The sequence below is a fragment of the Megalops cyprinoides genome, chromosome 17, assembly GCF_013368585.1.
Source record: "Megalops cyprinoides isolate fMegCyp1 chromosome 17, fMegCyp1.pri, whole genome shotgun sequence".
In the NCBI taxonomy this organism is placed as follows: Eukaryota; Metazoa; Chordata; class Actinopteri; order Elopiformes; family Megalopidae; genus Megalops; species Megalops cyprinoides.
In genome coordinates this window covers 13,903,767-13,927,578 of record NC_050599.1, presented here as the reverse complement: position 1 = coordinate 13,927,578, position 23,812 = coordinate 13,903,767, and the positions used below count along the sequence as shown (strand labels likewise).

Here is a 23,812-nt window from a genome sequence, read left to right as displayed (position 1 = left end):
GACAGACGGACCGAGGGTGAGACGCGTGCCGCGTGACGGGATTGGCGGAGAGGGGAGAGAAATGGTGACGCAGTTTCTCCACAAGCAAAACGCCTTCGCTGCTCAGCTTCAGAAAGCCCACTCCTTTCTGTATGAAGTCTCGGGCTTTACCCTGAACGCAAAGCTGCACTGCTACAGCACCCTGAAATGCCAGTATCCAGGCAGACCCACTCGCTTGCTACTGGGGTACAGTCCAATGTGAAATCCCTGCAGTCTGCCCGTGCTCTGTTCTGGCTAACAGCAATGGCCCAGGCCCCCGTCTCTCTTCTCAAAAGCTCTGGCTTTACAGTCAAAAGACCTGCGCTTCCAGAGGAGAGAAGCCGTGCGGCCACAGAGCTGACTGCATCGAGGCTGGGGAAATCTGCAGGGACATGGGCTTGCTCAATTATTCATGGAATACAGGAGGGCCTGATGGGTTAGACAAGCTGTAACGATGGAGACCAAATCCATACTGGGCATCACTTGCTGGAGGGTGGGGGGGGGGCTTTTCTGTTCTTCAGAGGATGAGGAATATAGGCAGTTTTTAATTACTGGGGGCAACCATGGATCTTAGGGCTGATCGTGAGTGGGCATCAGCCTAAACCAGGCCTGGCTGAAATTAATGAAAGCACTGATGGTGGCATAGATGGACTTTGCTCCACATTAGCCGACAGATTACATTCAAGTCATACTTTTAGAGCACATCAGATCTGGACATCTGGGTATACTGAGCATGGGCCTGATCTAAAAGGAGAACTAGTACTGAAGTTGTGGTATTTTTTCCCCCACCAAAGAACCCCTTGAGCTTTTCAGCTGACGGTATGCAATGAGGGGATTCTATAACACACTCTTGTGTTATGCATATTCTATACACAAGCATGAGGGGAAAAACTGAAACTGCACAATGCAGAAACATCAGTCAAAGATGAGACTTTGGTTTGAAGCTGGAGAATCAAGTAGTTTGCTGGCAGAGTTTCTGAAACATTGGCCTTGCCATTCTCTGGCCTTTTTGTTAATCCACAGAGGTAGTTACAGAGAGTGTATTACTGTGCTTGTGTCTGTGGGTGTGGCGCTGTGTGTGTGTGTGTGTGTGTGTGTGTGTGTGTGTGCGCATGTGCGTGCAGATGTTGCTCTGTATGTGCAGATGTTGTGTGTGCGTGACTGCATGTGTGTGGGTGTGTGAGTGAGTGTGTGCAGTCTGCTATGTAAGTGCGTATGTGCATGCGTGTGTGTGTGTGTATGTGCGTGTGTGTGTGTAGTCTGCTGTGTAAGTGTGTATGTGCGTTTGTGCGAGTGTGTATGTGTGTGTATGTGTATGTATGTGCGTGCGTGTGTATGTGTGTGTGTGTGTGTGTGTGTGTATGTGTGTGTATGTGCGTTTGTGCGAGTGTGTATGTGCGTGCGTGTGTATGTGTAGTCTGCTGTGTAAGTGTGTGTGTGTTTGTGCGAGTGTGTATGTGTGTGTGTATGTGTATGTATGTGCGTGCGTGTGTATGTGTGTGTGTGTGTATGTGCGTTTGTGCGAGTGTGTATGTGCGTGCGTGTGTATGTGTAGTCTGCTGTGTAAGTGTGTGTGTGTTTGTGCGAGTGCGCAGGCGCCAGCAGGACAGCAGCGGAGTGAAAGTAGGTCAGTGCATTGCCAAGGCTGCGCACAGGCGCAGTGAGGGGGTCAGGCGCTGTGTGGGGTTGCTGTAGAAACAGGCAGCGCTCAGGCAGTTACATCAGCCCAGCCCACTGGAGGCCTTGCGAAGGAGACAGTATGGCTGAGCCAGACAGACGAGTCTGCTCAGACACAAACCCTCTCCACGATCTGCACATTACACCAGCCCCGGATGCAAACCCCAGCACTACGCTCCTACAGCTTTACAAATCAAACCCGTCTTACTCTCTACAAATGGTCGGTTGGTCGCTCCTTCTCTGCCGACCTGCTGAACCCAGCTGCACTGCTCTCTCTCTCTCTCTCTCTCAGTAAGATTACCTGTGCTTTCTTGCCTATACAACGTTATGTAACAACCTCTACGCTGAATGAGAGAAATAAAAAAAATAAATAATAACATGCCACGGGATTTGTCATACATGGTTTGTACAAGTTGAGTCATGAATGGAAATTAAACGTTACCATTTTTGGAGAGAGGCATCAATTATATCCCATAGACACGGCGTGGGGGACATACTGTAGCAGGTACGTGACAATGAGTAATTACAGGCTGTTCTCGGTGTGGGCTTAATTGGGGTGTGAAACACATCCATTCCCATCACCTTGACGACGGCAAATCCGGGAAGGCCGGGTCTGCAGGAGGGAAGGGGGGTGGCGGGAGGGGTGGTCCGCTTACCTCTGTCCAGAGGTGTCGCATGGGGACCCTTTCCTCTTGCGGGACTCTGAGGCAGCAGGGTCCAGGGCGCCTTCCCCTATAGCACTCATGTTGAGCTACAGCACACCTGAAAGAGAGAGACGCCACACAGGTCAGCGTACGCAAACATAACACAGCACTCATAACACAGCCAATGCTCCCCCACCGTTCAGAAGCAATGGTTCCAAGGCGTCCAAAGGCGTCCAACGACACGGTTCAGGTCAGTCAGCTGATTCCCAGTGTGACCCGTGCTAAGAAGAGGCCGTTTTCTTTCCGTAGAGCAGAGCGCGATCAATTATTTTAGCAACTACGACCACAAATCTGCAATGGACAAGCCTCTTGAATGCAAAAGCCTTTGATCGGAAGAACATTGTGCCCATCCTGTTCCTTATGTTCCCGTCCCAAGCGCTGCAACCAGTAAAAACAATGTTCCATTACGGATGCGAGCCATGACCACAGATAATACGCCGAGACTAATGCTTTCATGTTATACATTTATCGGGCCAGGGAGGCCAAAATGGAGCCCGGGTTTGAATACCGCTATTATGTAGCAGTTTGTTATCCGCCGGTCGTATTCTCCACAGCTGGTTGACCTCGTTCTAAGAATTAGGAGAAAGGCAATCTTCGCTGCTGAGAAACCGCTTCTGCAAGTGCTCCTGTCATGAGCTCGGAGGGAAAGCCCTTCAGCATTGCGTTAAGAGCCAGCATTCAGGCCCAAATGGGTACTCCAAGGGAAGAGGCCAAACAACCACACCGCCACAAAACTAGGCCGGGTGGAGGTCAATGGTGAGCTCCACGTGGCCCGTGAGGGGCACTGTGGTGGGGTGCCGAGACATCCAGGTACTGCTGCGGGTAGTCCCTTTCCAATAGTGCTTTCCTTGTCTGGTCTGTACTTATGGATCACTGCAGGGGGTCGAGGTGTGCATCAGCCATCTTCTGTCTCCCACATGGGAACCATGGCAACAGAAAAATGGCAAAACTGTCTTCTCTCCTGTGGGAATCCGTTATACTGTCTGGGTAGTCAGCCACAAACCACGGCAGCAGCGGAAAGTCCCTGAGGCACACAGCACACCTTCAAGTGTGACTGAGGTGTCCCTTCACCAGCAGCTGCTGCCTGTTAAACGCTGTGCAGCTTCTCGCTACGCGGCCCCAGCCTGCCGTGGCCTCATCTCGCAATCCCACAATGCCCTGGGCCCCCCGCCTGTTCCACGCTACGCTTGGCATGCACGCTCAGAGGACCTGGCTGCCTTGATCTGGGGGGTGGGGTGTTGGGGGGCGGTAGTGGGGGGCAGACAAGCCGCCTTTGTCGCGGGGCGGAAAACACAGCGGCTCACGAGCCCGATAATCCCCAGAAGCCCCACTTCCACAGTTTCACTTCCAACGAGCACCTCCGCAACACACCGATGTCGCCACAACAACACAACCACAACAACACACATTCAAACACGCCAGAAGACCGGCGCCGTCCACTCAGAATGGAAGATTAAATGTCAATTCATAAATAAATAAACAAACAAGTCACCACGTGACACGAAGGGTTATCCTGGGTCAGCGCACTCTGCAGTGGCCCTGTGGTACTGTGTCCCCTGTGGAATTCCATTCATTCAGATCACTGCAGAGCTTGCATGCACTTGGCTGGGCAGACACACGGATGTGACACACCATCAGTATATGGCAATTAAGTCAAAGGGACTTTACATTGACAAAAGAATGCGGCTGCTGATTCATTTTCACACAGTCCCGCAGTCCCTAATGATTGGGGTTAACTGCACAACAAACCAAGCCACCCTCTGCTTCAGTGGCCACCAGTGATACCAGTGGTGACACATTCATTACACCTGGTGCGTTTGGCCAGTAAAAACTACATGTTGTTGCAATGATGTGTTTCTGTGTTGCCAACCTCGTGCAACTGTCAGAAAACTGCCATGCTGTTTATGGGTTCCCATCTACAGCAACAAACTACAATAGATAAGTGCAGCCAATTTCACGCTAATTTCTTACTTGATTACTGTCCTTTTATGGGCAGCTGATTGGGCCATAATTACACTTGTCATAATTTTGCTCGTCGTTGGGTGCCAGCAATAGAGGACTTGCAATTCTACAGTCAGACTTCAATTACCGGTGAATTTCTTGTTAATGACGACTTGAAATCACAACTGAAACATTATCTCAATTTTATTTCAATCCAAAATTCTATAGATAGGTCCACAATTTGTGCATTTAGTGTAAAATATTTCAGGGGAAGCAGCTGGATATACACACAGCAGCTGCTGCAGCCATGGATCCATCATGTCTTGAGCCCTGGGCACATCCCTGACAGACATCCATCAAGCACACATATTCCCCCTGCAGATACAGAAAGCTCAAACCTGAGTGTGCAAAAGAACTTACAGAACTTTCAGAAATATGTTCTTCAATAACCCTCTCCTTATGATGAGCAACATCTTCAACCTCGTCTCAATCGCCCTCTCTATGATAAACACATCTTTCAAAGCCTCTGGGTAACGCAGGTTTGACCATTCTCTCTGAGGCGCAGGGAGTTATCAGTTGAAGCTAATGTTTCTAGCTGGAATGTGGGCAGGTCCCCCAGGCCAGCTCTTGAAGGACGGCACCACCTTTGTACAGCGAGCTATACTTGTCCATGTTTGCTAATGGCTCCTGGTTCATTGGTTGAACGCCTCGTGGAATTCTAACCAATGAGACGCCATGCGGTGAGAGCAACCTTCGGTTGCTTATTGCCTGACATGCACAATACAATGCAATCTTATGCCACTTCAGATTGAGTCAATGAGATACACCATTGCAAATTCAAGCCAAATGTGAGTAGCCCTCCCCTGGCTCTACAGTGTAAATATCTGGCCACGGAGGTACACCATGTTGCAATGTCAAGCATTTATCACTGCCCTCATAGAGAAATGCACTGAATGGATGTGTATCTGAGCATAACCACAGCTATCACTGCCATGCTTGTGCCTCCACACTGTTCAAATTCAGCCATGCTAAAAGCTAAAACAAACCAAAAACAAACACAAAAACACACAACCCGAGGAGCTCAAACGAAACGCAGCCCCCACAGACCTGACACACGGCATCACGCACACAAACACGTGTACACAAACACACGCGCACAACCACACACACACACACACACACACAGAGGCAGGACAGGGCCAGGGAAAGTACACACACTGCAGCGATCTCTGACTTCAACTCAGCAGCAAACAGGCCGCCCAGCAGAAATAATATTTACGCCTGAGTGCCTGCTGATTCCTTCCTCTGGCAGGGGACCAACGCACTTCCACCAACATACGTTTTACATACGACTGGCCTGACCACAAAAAGCAAAATGGTCTTTCCCCAATCAAGAAAACACATCTGTCAACATATCCGTGTCCAAGGCACGAATACCCCCCCCCCCCTTTCCCCTCGCGATGTACTCTGTAACCCCGTGCAAGAACCACGTTTGTCCCCTCCACCTTCTGCATGTTGTATCCCATGTTCTCCCGTATAAATCCTCTCTGTAATGCAGGGGAATTCTTTTCGCCGCACTCGAGCGTTTCTTTTTGGCGTGCCGTGACACGGCGCTGCCACAACGGGCGCTGCTTCCTGCAAGGCAACAGCCGTGCAGATATCGCTCTCCGGTTCGCTGAAGTGGAGGGGGGGTTATCTTTAACCTGGGAAACGCACCACTTAAAACTGAAACCACCGCGCCACTTTAAAGGAAGAGGCATTTGCATGAAAATGACTGCGTGTGACCACGCCTCTCGAGCGAGGGCAAACGCCGCCGGAGCTGGGGATTTGGTCAGGCTTCTCCCCCAGGTCCGGTGGGTATCTCTCCCCTTCCCCTGCTGGGCTCTTAAGTCTGAGAGGAAAGGATGTCCTCCCTGATTGGCTTCTGAGAATGGCCAAGGAAACGGGTTCCCGCGATCTGACCAGTGATTACTAAAGCCTGTGCTTCTGCGTGGGGGGCCATTTCCATTACAGCGTCGAACCAAACCGTGCAAAAACTGCCCATGAGAACAGACGGGCATTACTATGCTAATTAATCATTTCATTTTCAACCTTATTAAATGATCATTTGACTGGCGCAACAAAAGTAGATTTTGGTTCATCCACAGATAAATGAGCATTTAAATCCAGAATTCAGAGCTTTTTCCCCAAGTCCAAATTGATTTTGGAGATCCAACTTTAGCGTTTCTACTAAAAACTATGCCGCTGTCAATATGTCAGCTCCCTGAGCTGTTGACTGGCCTTTTGTGTTAATCTGGTTAACAGTTTCAGATTCTTCCCGCTGTCAAAAAATCTTCAGCATGTGACAGGTGAGAATTTCCAATTAAATTGAATGTCAGAGCGCATCAAGGCTGATAGGAAGGAACCCTCACATTTCAGCACACCTCAAAAGTGTATCCTCCGCACACAGTAACAGATTCACCCTCAAGCCATCAAATTAAAATAATTGGTACAACTGACCTAATTGAAAAATGCAGTTACAGTAATCACAGCTGCAGCTGAAGTTACACAGCATACTGATTAATGGCGCTTCCTATGAAAACAATGCAGTCGTCCATGTGATCTGCGTGTATGGCCACATGGTCAGCCTCCTATGCAGAAAAAAAAAACAGTAAAGCTGTTCAGCGCTACTGAAGGCAAAGACAGAGGCAGCAGGCACAGATGGCAATGCACAAGCCCTCTCTACCACACAACGGGCACCTACAGCACTCTTGCAGAAAATATTACACATCCATTCTTGCCCCACCTAAAAGTGAGCCCTAAGAAATGCACACACCCCCCCTCCCCCCCCCCTCAGAAGCATGGACAACAGCACGCCTCCAACGGGGCTCGCCGCTCACTGCAAACAAACACACTCGTCCTCACGGGTAAAGCACACGCACTCTACCCACACTCCCCTGAGCGAGCAGGCGAGCAGGCTAACTCACACGCTCACAGCCAGCAGACGCAAGCCTTTGCTCCATACGGGAAAAAACTCCCGCCCCCCGCCTCTCGCACGGTAAACAACCCACTTCAAAAAAAAAAAAAGAAAGGGGAAAAAAAAGGGGGGTGGGGGGGTGGAAGGAAAGAAGGAGCATACGTACACCTGAACGGCAGCTCAGCTGTGGGGCCTGTGAGGTCGCGGAGCTCCGGAAAAACACGAGGGGGGCCTGCAGACTTACGGAGCGGCCCGCGGGCGGGGGGGGCAGAGGAGACCCAGACCCCCTTGGGCAGCATGAGCACGGGGTGAGGCAGGCCGCGGCGGATGGCTCTCCATTCCACAGGCAGCTCCGCTCGCTCTCTCTCTGTGCGCGCTCGGCTAGTCTAATCACCCCGCTCACAGACAGAAAAGCAATGTATGTCACTGAGGGAGAGGGGCGGACCACCCGGCACAGAGGCGAGGGGGGTAGGGTGTTTGTGTCGGGATTGTTTACACAATATTCTCTGCGGGACCCGGCGCGGCAAGAAGGATCCTGAACAGAAGATTTAATGCAGTGCAACCAGAAGAAAAGGTGCTAATTCAGAAACGTGCAGAAAGAGATCATAACAACGATTCTAAAAATGACACATTCCAAGCTTTACTGCAAACGCCCCCCTCCACTTCCCTACCAGGAATGGTTTGTTCCATGAGAAGCTGCTCAGTCAACGCTGCTGACTCCCTCCCCTGGTAATAGAGAAAGAAGGAGAGAATACTGTACATACAGTCAGCCCCACTCTATTACCACCGAAGCTACAACAGTCCTATACCATCACACCTCTGCCATTACACACCTCAAACGATTTCTTGTCCCTCTCAAACATGCTACAGACAGCTGCTGCAACCTTTTAGAACCTGTTACAGTAGGGCTACTGACTGAGCAAGAAATACATCAAGGGACAGGCTACGCAGTCCACAAGAAGTTGCAGCTAAATAATGGCAACAGTAAACACAAAAAAGCACGTCATTCTATTTATTTTTCACAGCCCATTTAGTCACCTCCTCGCAGAGAGGAACACCTCCTGCAGGTATCAGATTACACACCTGATCCTATTGGCTGCTTCCCCACTCCTCAAGCGGGTCTTGCTTCACTCTCAGAGGGAGCCTGCCCTCTGCAGTAATATGTGATTGGCGTACAGGGCAAAGTCTCTGTTCAATCTGTCCCATCCATTTTTTTTTTTTGCCTCTCAATATAAATCAGCTCTCGGATAAACCAGGCTGCCCTTCACTGAATCTTCTCCGAGGCATTTACATGCATTTTGTGGCATGGCAACCAGCGCTCCATACAGCGTTCTAGATGAGGCCTAAGCCGATGCACGATAGGGACAGGATATTCTTGTCCTGGGTGAGCTGATTCAGACAAAATTAAGACATGTCTATTTGCAACTGATTTTCACTTGAAAAACCAACAAATGAGGTGGATTATTAATTACTGCAATTAAACAATTAAGAAACAAGGCAGAATGAAAGCCAGCAGACCACTGTGGCCGCTGACAACTGCAACTGCGACTGCAGAGCCCTGGTCTCCAGCTCCGCTGTAACCTCCTCGAGCTTCCAGGCTGAACAGTTACACAAAGCTACACCCATCTCTGTATTTGTCTTAAAAGAACATTTCCGCCCACCGCCTCTTTCGGCGTTACCGTTAACCTCCTCCCAGGCACAGCGCCGTCCGCTCCTATACTAGGGCACATTTCACCCCTGTAAACAAGTGTTCCTGATTCCAGACATGCCGCCGAGAGGTGAAAAGTCCTGTTCTACGTGACTGGCCATACCTGAAGCTCATCTCCAGCGGGAGGGTGCTGGCTGGCCGCTCCTGCTCCGTATTGTTTAACACGTTTGGTGTTTACGCCCTGATTCAGGATGTTTACTCTGAGGAGGAAATGGCCCAGCGCAGAGCTCGCCCGAGTCGGAGGAAAACGGTCACGGGTGTCAGTGCGCCTCCTCTTGGAGGCCCGGCTCCTCACTGCCCCTGCTCGCCACACCACCCCACTGCATCTCATCACATGACCTTTTAGAATCTGCTGCACTTTCCAGAATGGCACACCTCTCCTTTACAGCAGGCAGCTGCATGCTGCCCACTCCTGGATTGCTTGTGTGTGTGCATACACATGCGTGAGTGTGTGTGTGTGTATGTTATGAAATTTATCTCATGATTTTTAGCAGGCTAAAATAAAAATTGATTTCAATAAATAAACGATCCTAGACTCTTTTATCCAAGATCCTAGAGAAGGAGTGTCTTCGATAACTGCGAAACCGCGCGAGCAGTGCTGCGTCGTTCGTTCCTTTTTCATTTGAACGCTCGTGAAGTTCAGATGCTCTGAGAAGCTGCAGGAGGTGGTGTGAAACTCGGAGGGAGGAAGTGCCGACTGCAGCAGGTGCTGGAGTGACATGTCGCACCGCTTCATTATCACCCCCGTCCCTCAGAGAAAACACACTCAGAATGATGGAACTATCGCTGAGGAGAAAAAAAAAAAAAAACTAATTGGTTCCATTTAAAATTAGGTTGAGAACCCATTAAGATGTGTAATCAATTCAAGCAGACAACCTATCCCATGGCAAAGCGGAGGAGAATGTGATCATCTGCTGAGCACTTCATTTTTAAAGAAATGGATGTAGGAGTGCTACGTCACACAGACTGGGGGGGGTCAGTGACAGGCTTTTCTAACACTTTGACCGACGCGTATCAGCTTTGACACAACACCCTTTATGTCCGGTGTTTGTTTTGCATGGTAGTCACATGATCTGGTGATGTGAGGTAAATAATGACAGTGTACAGTTTCTGCTGACTGCCCTTAAAGACCTGACAGGACAGCATGCAAACACATACTGATATATGCATAAGCCTACAAGGTGCTACAATAAGGCAAATTAGCTGTCCATTTAGATGCAGACATTTTACATACACAACTGCACTGAACAACTTTTGAGTCAATTACATGCAACTACCTTACATAAATGCATGTGTATATTATATGTGTATACTATATATAATTAATATAAATAAATTATACATATTATTAAAATTAATTATTATAATAATAACTTATTAATAATTAATAAATTATCCACATAATCATTCAAATAAACCTGGTGAAACTATCAAGTATCAAATGTTTACCAGAAAATCACCAGAGGCAACCTGTAAGTCAAACTTAATAGCCTGTCACTACACCTGTTCCTGACCATTACATCTCACTTTAAAATGAGATACAACCTTGTCTGTCTTTCTGACTCCAAGGACCATCACAAGTAGGCGAGTTTAATGTGCAATTTTAGAGTCTCATCTTGAACAACATATCAAACTTAGTTAACACATGAAAAATAAAAGCCACATCTGCAATTTCCAGGTAAATACACAGAATTTATTTACACACCATGAGTTAGTGAATATTGTAATGCTATGACGCACTGAGCTTGATCACGGTCCTTATATATCTACGCATAGTGAATTACAGTAGATTTATGATCAGGCAGAGATACTGGCCACGCAGGATCAGATTTCAAGTTTCCATGGAAACAGCAAAGACTTAACTACGGAAACACAGCTAATCTTTAAGCTGAGTGGGAAAAAAAACTGCCTTTCTGAGCGTGTTTTGACTTTTATAGTTTTGATGTATCCTCTGTTAATGACCATCTGAGTTTGAGATATATTACACAAAGTCTTTAATCTTTTTTTGGTTTGGGGCTCAGAGATGTCAGTCTTTACGGGGAAAAAAAAAACCTTTCATCCGCAAAACTGAAAACAAATGTCACGTCTCCTTTTCCGTACTACAGCAACCCCGCCATATGTAACCAATCAGCATGGCCTTCACTTCATAACGCACGACAGAAATGAAGTAAGACATGACCGCAACATACAAAGCCCTAAAATGTGCTTTTGTAAATGAAACGTTCACCGTATGGAGGCCGCTCTGCACTAGCTGTGTGACTAAATCAGTGCACCAGATTGCAGAGGGGAAACACAGATGTGCATTCAGCACCAGCTTTGCCGTCTCCGGATACGCAGCAGCAGATATACAGCCACAGATATTCTACATAGCGACCAGATAGTCTGCTCTGTGTACCACACATTAGGAGTTCTTTCTCCGCCATTGTTGAAGCTGTTGCTAAGCCACGAGTGTTCTGATTTGTTGGCTAACAATTGCTCTTCTGAATGCACATGGCCTAAACACAGAACATCAATGGCTAGCACAGCAATGCAGACAGCATTCCTGTTACAGGCCAAAGCCTCCCTAACAAAGGTAGCACAGAAGACGGAAAGAACGCACTGGCTGCATATCAGGTTATAATGCAGAATATCTGTGACAGCTCTGTCAGAGGCCCTCGGCTGGGGGGGGTGCGGAGGAGGGGCTCACTTGATCTAGGGCTCCAGGGGGACAGTCATGGGGGGGGCTGCGTCTGTGGTCCGCTGCTCTGGTGGTGGGGGGGCCGAGGAGGTGGTGCGGCGTGGGACTACGGCGTCATGTCCTCCCCATCACTCAGCACCATCCCGCTGGGAGAGGGAGGAGTGGAGCTGCCCCTGCCCTGGCCCTACAGAAACAGGAGAGGAAGGGGTTAAAGGGAGAGCACAGGCGCCTGCAGGCCCCCCACAGCGCTCGCCGTGCTTCCCGCAACGCGCTTCAAATCCACCAATCAGAGCGGACGTCGGGGGGCCACTTCATTAAAGAACAAATAAATAAATGCCTGCGCTAGCGGACATCTGCCACCCTTCTTCACTTTGTGATTAAGTGTGATTTTCCTTTCACCGTGAGGCGGTGTGTGTGCGCGGCCGACCAGATGATCCTGCACAAACGCGCTGGAGAGAAAACCAGGCATCACAATTTACTTACACCTTCACTCCACCACTGCCAGCACTGCACATTAATATTTATGAATCTCTTCAGTATCTTTTTGGATATTAGTGAGGGTTCTGTGTTTGTTTTTGTTTGTGCAATATTATTTTCTTCTGTTGCGCTACGGTTTCACTGCCAGAAAATTAGAGCCTCGGAGATCTAGAATTATTCAATAATTTGAATTTTTTTCTTATTTGCACATGTTTATTTCATCTTGGAAATAGAGATATGCAAGATGTCACAAAACAGAAACACTACACTAAATTTGTTGACTGAATCACTGCCCTAAAGCTAACAAAAATGGTTTACTTACTGGAAGCTTGATATCCTTCCTTTATTACACATTTTGCTTACACATTCCTATTAATCTAATCAGCCTAGAGCTCAGAAGAAATCCCTTAACTTTTTTCTCTGAACAGATGACATCCCTGAGAAATATAGGCCTCGGCGCATAAATACAAGCTGATTTAGACAAAAACAGTTTCACGTTGAGCAGTAATCATTCCCCCGGAAAATGGATCAGCTCACAGCCATTCGAAAAGCAGCAATGGTAACATACCACAGAGCTGCTAAATAACAAATGATGTGAATGCAAAGGAGTTAATGGAGAATCACTGCTGACGGACACAGAAAGTGACAGAGCTCATGTCCCAAACTAAAAAGCCTCTCCTGCCGAGGTCACTGAGGGAAAACAGAGACGATGGCTGGGAGGCAGGGGACAGACTTTGTGACAGAGGAGGGCTCAAATTCGGAGGCATGAAAACAGCAGAGAGGTGGGGTAGGATGTGAGAGGACGGCTTTTTGTGCCGGTAAAGGGCACCATTCACTTTCGCATCAATAGATGTAGGACACCTCTAAATGAAACGTGTGAAAGGACTGAGAATGTGATCTGGGCTTCCTCCGTTAAGGCACAATGACACGCGCAAAGTGAAACTGATGTGGAGGTGAGCGCGTTTATGTCATTGCCTGCATACCAGTGTTCCCCGCGGAAGCAACACAGTGCACTCATGTGCTGTGGGTAATACAGCTGGCAACAACAACACATTTAGTCATGTTTGAGTACAAAATAATTACAGTTTTTACAATTTATCTCAACAATAAACAAACAGGCTCAGTTGTTCATGTTATCCATAACTATGGAATACTGAACTGCATTGTTTTGATCAGAACAAAACATATATTCTGAAGCGCAAAAAACGTCACAGAGTATCTCATGGCAATCTATCGCTAGAGTTTCCTGCTTCACATTACGCGTCAATACTGTGACCACTTCAAAGGGATTTCTGGTTAGGAGGAGGAAGTGAATTACAGCAATCCTCTGCCAAGAGAATCTTGTTATTGTAACATGACCGAACATGGAGCAGACGTAGAGACGGAAAACGGCTCCTGGATATCAACAGCAGGTCAAACTCCCCCTATGCTTTACAGACGTACCATGGATAACCTTACAACACCGCAGTTCGGTTAAACTATTACCGAGTGCCACAGTCGTGCACCTTTCCCAGCTCCACACAAATACACTGAGCACCAGGAGCACATGGTCACCTCCATTCACTGATCCAAATTATTGATCCAATTACATAATTTGGTGTTCCAATGGCACAAAAACAATTATCTCCACCACTCCAGGACCAGGGTTGCTCATCCCTCTAACATGCTGAGAATAAAAAGGGGTGCAAAATCATCAAAGCGAGTTCCCCCAATCCCACACAAAAGCGCCTTTTCCGCTGCAGGAACTGGAACTCTCATGGACAGAATAATAGATGAAGAGCTATTGCTTTTTCAGGTAGATGGTGTGCTGAGACAGGAACATTTCTAAAGGGAGTGAAGGTGAAGAAGAATTCATTAACAGGAACAGCAAGCCACGGTGCAACAAACATTTACATGCTTTTTAGTATCTGACATCTGCAAGAGTAGAGTTTTCAATGACGCTGTTTTTTTTTTCTTAAAGATTTTTTCCATTCCTTTTGAGATGTCGGTGATGTCCATGTGTGTAATATTGGTATATGGTTAAAAATCACAGAACTGGAAAATGCTTTCTCTCGTTTGTGTGTGTGTGTGTGTGAGTGAGAGAGAGAGCTAAAATATAAATACATCTTTACATTTTTATATAAGATACAAAGATGATAGTAGGCAATCAGTGGCTGGGATTCCTATGCCGACAGTCAATAACCAGCGTATACAGTTTGAGTGGGGCTCAGCTCGAACACAACCTGTACACTCTATAAGACCATGCATTAGTCATTTAAAGGGAGCAATAAAGAGGTAAAAACCGAGTCTTGCCGAAGATTTATGGAGTATTACAGAAGGTAAGTGACAAATGCTGTCAAAATTCATGGCAAAAATTTCGCATACTAATTCAACGTGATGTGAGGCAACACAAAATTCAGTGGATAACAACCACATTTTACAAAGTCTCAATCACATCTTAATGACGAAACACTGGAAGCAGTAAAACAAAAAAATGTTCTAACACCGTCATACTATTCTGGATCCACTTAAAATGAGTGGCTACACATTACTGGATTTAACGCAATTTACAAGGTAGTGCATTTAATGCAATTTACAAGCCCCCCCCCTTCGTGCAACCACTCCACACTCTTTTTCAGGTTGTTCTGGGGTTTAGTAAACCGAATGAGGTTTTTATTTTGGGCAGGTTCTTTCACTTAATCTACTCATGTTATTCCTTTATCCAATTTTTGCCCATTGTGGCAGCTGTTCTCTGTGGCTGCTCGTCTCAGCCCGTGGAGGCTGTAACCCGCTGCACAAGCTCACGCCTCGGTGCAGGGACTGTGGGCTCAGGATCCCAGACGGGGCGAAGATGGCGGAAGACCCGCTGTGGCGTCCTGTCTTACACGGGACAGCATCACCCCCACACACATGACAGCCCCCTCATTATTCCCCCACCGCTGTGGATAGCATAGCAGCAGGGAGCCACCGCAACAATCCCACTGCCACAGATACCAGGGACACGTCAGGAGGCACAAGGGGGGGAAAACATCCTTGAGGCACTTAGAAAATCTTTAAAACAGAAACTCTCCCGATGACCTTACGAGTTAGAACACAAACGCAAACAAAAGGAGCAGGAGGAATGGACGGGAGGGGCCTACTAAATCAGGCCCTGTGCCTGGGCCTCAGCAGCACCACGGAGCTGGGTCCCTCTGAACACTCTGGAAAAAGAAACGCTCCGAGTCACGACGACTTCACTGACAATCTCCAGTCTAATATTTTGTTCCTTACCTTTACTGTAAAAGCTACACATATTGAAAAGCTCTTTATTTGTTTTGATAACAAAGAGCGCGAGCTATATTTGAAATCCTTTCATTCAACCTTCAGGCTATCTAAACCCCATACAAAACCAAGAAATCCACCGCTCCACCTCTCCTCCTCTGTGCAATTGAAACTGCAAATCAGCCTGCTTGTACTCATTCTTCTTAAGCCATTTCTGCTCACATAAACACATCAATACAAATTCAAAACACTGAGCTAAACTGTGCACACAGACGACACTGAATTAAGATGTAGACAGTTCACTCTAAATTAAGATGAAGATGCTCCTGAGTGACTCGGTAGTTAAGATGCTTGCCTTGAGCGCAAGCTTAGCTCTGCAGCCTGGGTTCAACCCCAGGCACGTCATCAGCCGGCAATGACCAAGAACCCACAGCGGCGGAACAAACTGACTGAGGGATAAAGGTAGGTGGGTAGGTCGGCAAGGGGTCCCCTTTTCTCACTGCTCTCAGGAATCGTGTGATTCGTCAGGCACCTGTGAATTGCTTGCATCATATCGGTGGAACAGAGCCTATCTTCCACTGAGTGTCCACTGTGCTGTTGTGCACTGTGTGGGTCGCAGTGCAAAAACTAGCTGTTGAGTCCAGAGTTTGTTGCAGTGAGAGGAAACTAGTATATAACCTGTTATTTCAAACTAGCAGGATGCAAAGTTAACATTTTTGATCCATTTGGATTCTTCACTAGCCACTGAGAATCAAGCTACATTTTAAGTGGATCTTTCAAGGCACACATCTGTATGGTAGCAACGTGGTATATTATTAGCTAAAACAGCTAGCCAGCAAGATAACATTTCAGCTAAAGCTGACAGCTAAACCACAGTAATGTTTATTACTACTACTAGCTAGCTACATAATGAGCTAATTGAGTTTTATAAGGGTTCTTTGACTAACACAAAAAGCACCCACCAGAATAGTGAGTGACCCTGCAACTTTAAGAATAGAAATTCTACCTGCAGGTTGAAAGGTGTTAATTTTGGACCCTGAACTAGGGCTGTATAAAGGGGACAAAGCATTAAAAAAAATTAAGATGAATAAGTAGCGTATTGTGAATTGACAGTAATAGAATTGGCTGTAGATAAAGCCTTCTCTAAAGCTGTAGACAGTATACTCTAAATTGAAATGTAGGTATTGAGTACTCTAAATTAAGCTGTAGATAGTCTGCTCATTAAACTGGCATCTTGCTGTGTGGAATTTGAATTTATTGCAATTTTAGCATCCTAGATAACTAGCTAGATGCTGACAGCCAGATGCGATCAGCCTTTCAGTGCATTCTAGGGATTCAGACAAAGGGAGTGCAGGCTGGCAGAAACAAAAAAAAAACAAAGCAAGAAGACATACACTTACACCCAGCTAAAAGAAAAACCTACACTTCAATAGGAGGTAAACATCTTGAATGGTTAGGGATAAACACTTAAATGTTTCAGGACAGCTATTGTGCATGCTATAAAGGCTCATACGAGGACAGGAACTGACTTCTTGCAGGGAATTAGAAATCTCCAGTCCATTCACTGCTCAATTATTGGAAAAGGTTAATGTCAAGCGCTGATGTCAGAGTGACATTCATGTGGAAGGAAGGACTTTTCAGCTGTGATTCTTTGCTGTTCAGTAAACAAACTGACTTAACCCTGAGTCCCGAGTTGAATCAGACCTCCCAATCCCAAACATCTACTAAAAAACAACCTCCTAATACATCTACGCTGGCAAATTTATTTGTTTAATGATGTGTTTTTAAATGGGTTTATGCATATGGATTCATGACCCCATTTTTAAATGGCAACCCTAAAAAGAGCCCCACCACTTCTCGGGCTTTACCTCCAGATTTTATCAATATGGATTAACCTATGCTGACTTTAGACCCCAACAATTTTGACCAATTCCACGGACGCCATTCTATCTCAAGTGAAGGTCTACATGGGCTTGACACTAAAACTCCACTCAACCTGACCATGCACTTTGATACCCAAACCAAACCCAGCTCAAAAATGGTAACTTTGTTACCTGATCTAGCTCAAAAATACTTGCAGTTACCAAATCAGCTAATGGTTACAATGATATCAAATCAAAATCATGTCTGGCAGCTTACATATATCAAAATTATCTGACAAAACCCCACCTTTTGGTCAAACAAAGTGCACCAAGTAAATAAAGGTCTGTACGAAACAATAAATCCCACTGAATGACACAGTCCAGCATCTTAAAAATGAACACAACACATTCTATCCCTATTGGGGAAACAGTGTAATATAGTGAATAATGTTTGTAAAAGTAAACAAATAAAAAAGGAAAAATTCAGCTCAAAAGCTCAACAAAACGAACAGTTCTTTTTGGGAAACAGAACAGTTCCTCCTGTCTAAATTGGTAATTAAATTAATCCCTCATTCAAGCTTGATATGTTCAGTAGCCTTAAAAACATTAAATCCCATTGTGTGTACATCATTCATTCAAAATGAATTAATTTCAGCCCAGATATTAGACAGCAGTGTATTCAGCACTTGACATTCAGAAACGCCGAGCCTTACCTAACCCAAACCCAAGTGCTAAATGCAGTGCTACAGGCACGAACAGGCCTGAACCCAGCATTTTGCTCGGCTCTGTCGGGTTCGGGATGGGCTAGTGTGCTTTAGCCTCAAGGGCTAAGCTTTTTATGCAAGTAGAAGAAAGCTGTATACTCTCAGATAGCCGTGTCTCATGCTTGATTACTGCTCTCATTTGGTTGTCTCAGACAAAATAAATGCAAAGAAGCAAAGCAGAAACGCAAATGAAAATGCCTGCATAATCTATATTTCCAGCTACATTGCTATTTCATCAGCAGTTAAAAGAGAAAGATAAAGAAAGGAAGAAAGGAGTAAGAAAGGAACAGCGCTGACAAAAGTAAATGAACGCGTTGTTCTTAAAGGACATTGTGTGATCCCATTCATCCCCTTTGTGACATTATCTTAGCGACTTAGCATTTGAATGCACTGATCAGTAATCAAGTTTACACGTGTTAACTTGATTCCAGCACTTGCATTTCAAAAATGTTGCACAATGGAAATGAAATGGCCCCAGCTACAGGTGAGCTTCTGAATGCCTTGGCATGTTAAAAAAAAACCAAACAAAAAAACAACCATTTTGCAATTTTGAATCCACGTCAATCCACTGTGAGCACATGCCAAGGTCCAAATGTCTTCTGAACAGCTTACTGCTTAGAGTAGTGAGATTCCGAGTGAAAGGATGCACATGGAGACAATACTGTACATCTTGGCAAGTACAACAGAAGAAAAAACACCTGCTTGGTACACTGCAGCAGGGCCGATTCCACAAGGTTGCAAAAACCCAAAATGGCAGTCCAGTCTTTGCAACAAAGTCCACAGTTCTTAATGTTATTTCTTGTGGCCTTGAATTGTAACAATCAAATATGACTGCTGGGCAGATGGCAGTGCTGTGGTTCCCCCGTTCTTCTGCAGGTCATTTTAACAAATGTGGGATGGCGCACCTTCAGATATTTAATAAGATTTACTGCACTTCAAGTTCCCTGATCTTGTAACTCCAGCGGAGAGTTCTGCAGAGCAGGCACTGCAAGACTGAACCAGACAGTGCCTTCTATGACTCTGACAAATGTTCACACCTGACATCACCTGAAAAGTTATATGAGCCATGTTCAGGGATCAAGGTAATGTATGTTGGGGTGACAGTGTTGTGTCAGTAGCCAACAACAACCGTGAGTCCGCAATGGCGGAACACAACGGGCTTTGCTCTGCTGGGGGTAGGGCAGGTCATGCTGGCCAGGCTCCCCTTGTCCTGCCGCTCACTGCCAGCCTCCAATGGCCCATGAGGCACCTATGAGCCAGTCAGATGACATCAGTGAAGACGCGCCTATCCTCCATTCAGCATTTGCTCCACTGTGGCGCACAGGCTCGTAGCATGAAAAACACTCACTGGCTGCGTGTCAACGTATCGGAGGATTGTGTTCACCTTGCTTCAACATTCCTGTGCAAGTACAGAGGGTGCTGCAGAGAGGCAAGCTAAATATACAACCCGCTATTCCAAAGGGGTGAAAAAGGGGGAAACACACAGAAAATACTTAAAAACCACCACTGCCCCCGCCAACAAAGCACAGACGAGATCTTGTCCTTAAACAGCACAATATTCAGCAAACCAAGCAGGAAAAACAATTTCGATAGTGCATTTCAGAGAATGCTTTACAAAAAACAATGCAAAACTTCAACAGAAACAACAAGAAGTTGAAAATACAAAGAAGAGTAATGGTTTAAAGATAAACACAGAACAACTCCAAGAGTGACTGCATTAAAAATAATGAGATATAAACTATATTTCCATATATGTGCTATGCTGGTGTGTAAAAAAAGAGATATTCAAAAATAACATCTTAGAATTACAGATGATATGCTAGAGAGGATGAACAACTACAAAGACCCCCCCCCCAATTAGCATAAATGAGCCAAATTATTTGCTAATCATGAGTGATCAAAAGTGGAAAATTTCCCCTGTCCTCTAACAGCCCCCAAAGCTAAGCTTCAGGAGCAAATCCTGCCTACCTCTAAAACCTTTAACTACCCTGCTCGCCAGCAAGCTCCCTTCGCATGGAGTAAACACACGAGCTGTTGGACGCTAGCTGAAAATGACCGTGCTTTCAGACCAAAACTGTTACTGCAATGGCGTAACTGTGTGTACTTTTGAACTTTTGGGTGAGATGTAAACCGTGTTTTTTTTTTCAATCTGCCGAAATAAAAAAATAAATAAAAACTGCTCTCAAGGTGGCAGCAAAAAAGTTGCTACAGGTTAAAGGTCCATGCAAAAAAGCATGAATACATAGAAAAATAGTATTTGAGAGACAAAGCATATGTGAAAGACTGCCAGCTCCCATGCATTGGCCCGTTGTGCCCATTGCTCTTTTGCGTGCCCTGTGAGAAAAGGGACAGGGTGCCCTGCTCCCCCCTACTCGGCTGGGGCTCTGAGCGCGCGCTTGCCCGCTCTCGCAGCCTCCCTCCCTCCCTCCCTCGCTCTCCCGTCCCTGCCCCCACACATTCTCACAGTCTGCAGCACAAGCTTTTTTCCAGGGAGAGGAGAATGTAGGTCAGCTCTCTGACGGCTGGAGCGGCCCGCTCGGAGCTGCGGAAGTGTGCATCTCACACTACCCCCGAACCGGACGGGAGGGCTCCAGCTTGCTCTGCACTGCCCGCTGCAGCAGTGGGCAAAACGCACTCATTCCTAGACATTCGTTTGTATTTAATACTGCTGCATTTTTTAAATACAGCACTGCAAGTGGGAAAGAAGGCATGAACACACACAATCTGCTGCAAAACAAGGGAGAGCATACACACACTTTGCAACACAAAGGCTTGCTGTGTAACCTCTCATGACCTTACATGCACATACATTATGACATTTTCAAAACAGACGCAAGAGCCCATGACTGACTCCTGTATGTTTCTGAAGAAGTATTCTGCTATTGAATAATACTCAATTTAAACATATGAACAGTTTTTCCCAATAAAGGAATCTCACTTGACTACAATTACATGCCACGTAAAGACCAAATACTAGAATTAAGAAATTAACATACATGAACTGCTGAATATTCTCTTAAGAATTTCTGTGGATGCAGCTGTAACCTGAGACACAAAACTGTGACCTTTACTAAAGCAATTCCCTGTGCAACATACCAGTTCATATTCCAACCACGGAGACTGTAAAATACAACAGAATGACCCACCTGCTGGTCTAATATGCAAACTAATTGCTACTAACAGTAGTACATTAAACTGTTGCCTATCATTTTTGACAGATGAATTCTTAATATTGCTACAAGAAGCAAATTATTTTCACAATTGATCAAATGGAACCTGTACATACTCAAGAGAACTGTGTAAAATTCTATTTGAATTTCTTAGGACCATCCTTTGTTCTTCTTGCACCGTAAAGAAAAACAACTGTTATTAGTAAAAGAATCTGTAACCCTTGGTTGGTGTTTAGGTCACAGTTAAGCTTTCATTTCGTGATTAGGAAACAGGCTATTCAACTGCCCTGCCTATCCTTTAGATTCTGCGTTCAGCGACGAGGAGGTTTCTTCAGTAATTACTAGCCATTCTGAGTATGAAGCAGGTGGCCATACAATGTCACCCGCCAGAAAAACATTCATCAAATTACAAATCAAGATGGCCTCACATCGTTAAAGGCACAACCATTTTCCCCATTTGACGTATTGTAATATACAAAACAAAAGAAATGTGTTGTCTTCTAATTGCAGGTGAAAAAAACTGTTTATCTTGGCGATACATGGTGACGCGCGCATGTGTGTGTGTGTGTGCGTGCGCGTGCAAGAGGTTGTATCCTGACACGTTTGATTGCCTGCAATGTAATACCCATGTCTGTAAAATGTTAAATAAAAACAGAAATCAAAAAACACTAAGAAAATGACACAAAGGCGGTCATTTTCACTTCTCATGCCAAAGCGAACTAGCGCATGTACCTTTGAACTTCCACATTCCAACCATTTTGAACAGTCATTCTGAAACACGAAAAACAATAACAGCAGTCTAGTTAACTAGCAAGCAAATTAATCACTACGGTTTGTTTACGTTCAGTGCTAACATTGCACAAGACGAAAGAGCTACGTTTTTCTTTAAATGAGAAATACGGCTGCACTCCAAATATAGGCGTGTAACTTGTTGGTTGAATGCATGGTGTTGCTAGGATTTTATGTAGCTAACCTTACTAGCACGAAATGCGTTTCTGTTGGACAGACAGCATAGGTAGCCACACTCGTTGGAGTCTCCAATATCCTACACAAAATGACATTCTCAGAGTTTGCATACAAAATATAACGATAGCCAGCCGAATGCTTCGTGCATTACAGACAACTAAACGCAGATGTCCTTTCAGTGGACTATCGTGATTTAGCTAACGTAACTTGCTAGCTTGCAAGCTAACCTTACAGAATATAGAACATACAGATTTCGTCATTCAATAATATAACCAGTTAGATTTAAACACGAGCACTTTCCCTGATAACTTAGTTTCAACTCACCAGCTGCTTCCAGAAATCCACGCTGCACAACTAGCGACGCTGCTAAACCAGGCGCTTTCTTTCAGTGTCGGGCTGACATTAAAATGTTGAACATCAACATTTCCGTGCGTCAAATGACCATACAGGAATGCATCTGTGACATAACACAAATTAGTTTTGTGTGACTTACCTGCTTTCTTTCTTCGATTCTCTTATCCTTTTCGACACTGTATGAGATGATTATGCATGCAAACAGCTGACATGCAAGCGGTCTTGGTGGTATTTGATCAGCGGTTCAGCAAATCTGTAAACTAGCCTGCTGTCTTGCTATCCCAGCCTGCTAGCTAGTCCTACCTAGGGAGGTTAGGTAGACAGCTAATGTCAGTGAACTATCAAGACAGCCAGATCACTGTTTACATTTGGCTAAACAGCTACCTAACTCATACCATAACGGTGTTCGAGTTACCTAACGCCAACTACTGTAGCTATTACTGTAGCTATCTGGTTAGCTAGCTAGCTAATTCAAAATCTGCTTTCCAAATTCTTTTTCGTTGCCGATTTTCATTTGTTCTCCAAGCGCTGCATCCCTGTGCAAAACAATGGTGCAGCCGGTATTCTAAATTTAACTTAATGCTTGTTTATGTTTGTCATTAAGGTTACAACTTCTATTTTATATCTTTATTTATCGCTTAGTTCTCTCCTCTCCGCCATTTTCGCCCTCTGCACAAACAAAACAGGACAGCGTCGCGCACGTACAATGACGTTCAGTGGAGTCAAGGGCGCGCTCACTGTGGGAAGAGGCATGAATGAGTATTTGTTGTAACGTTAAACGTTAACTGAAAATTATACGAAATCGGTGTTATTAGTGTCCGATAAACACCGCGTATACAATTTGAAAATTACTACATTTGTTTCATACACATTTTTCACATTTACAATATTTGTTTCTGATTGCGAAGCTAGCAGCGAAACACATGTTCCAACATGTTTTCCTGCGTAAAGTATTACCTCTCAGCTATCTAGGAAAGCAATAAGGTCCAGATATTTTAAGAAAATTAACAACACTTCCAGTGATATGAAGTGTTACGGCTATGAAAACACTTCTGTATCCGTGCAATACAAGATATTAAGAGGTTATTTGTTATAATCAAATTTACATCAACTTTTCTCAGTTTACATCAACTCATTCGGCCCACTTATCAAATCGCATGGTTTCTCCTATCACTGCTATGCTGACGACATCCAACTCTTTTTCTCTTTCCCTCCCTCTACCCAGGTCAATGAAAGGATTTCCACATGCCTGGCTGACATCTCCAAATGGATGTCATCCCACCATCTGAAGCTGAACC

The 23,812-nt window shown here is 45.4% G+C and overlaps 1 protein-coding gene across 3 annotated transcripts in view; it reads right to left on the bottom strand.

Annotated features, from left to right (window-relative positions):
* Positions 1-22,954, bottom strand: part of ncoa1 (nuclear receptor coactivator 1) — a 42,360-nt gene extending 19,406 nt beyond the window's left edge. Inside the window, exons 1-3 of one of the 3 annotated variants that reach the window (XM_036549845.1) lie at positions 22,654-22,954; positions 11,691-11,865; positions 2,352-2,457 (exon numbers count right to left, since the gene is read on the bottom strand). In XM_036549845.1, the coding sequence (XP_036405738.1) occupies positions 2,352-2,440 (89 nt within the window). In that variant the 5' untranslated portion in view covers positions 2,441-2,457; positions 11,691-11,865; positions 22,654-22,954. Of the gene's footprint in view, positions 1-2,351; positions 2,458-7,462; positions 7,696-11,690; positions 11,866-22,484; positions 22,562-22,653 lie in introns of those variants that run through there. The other 2 variants (XM_036549846.1, XM_036549847.1) reach the window with 2 other exon arrangements.
* Positions 22,955-23,812: the final 858 nt, after the last annotated feature.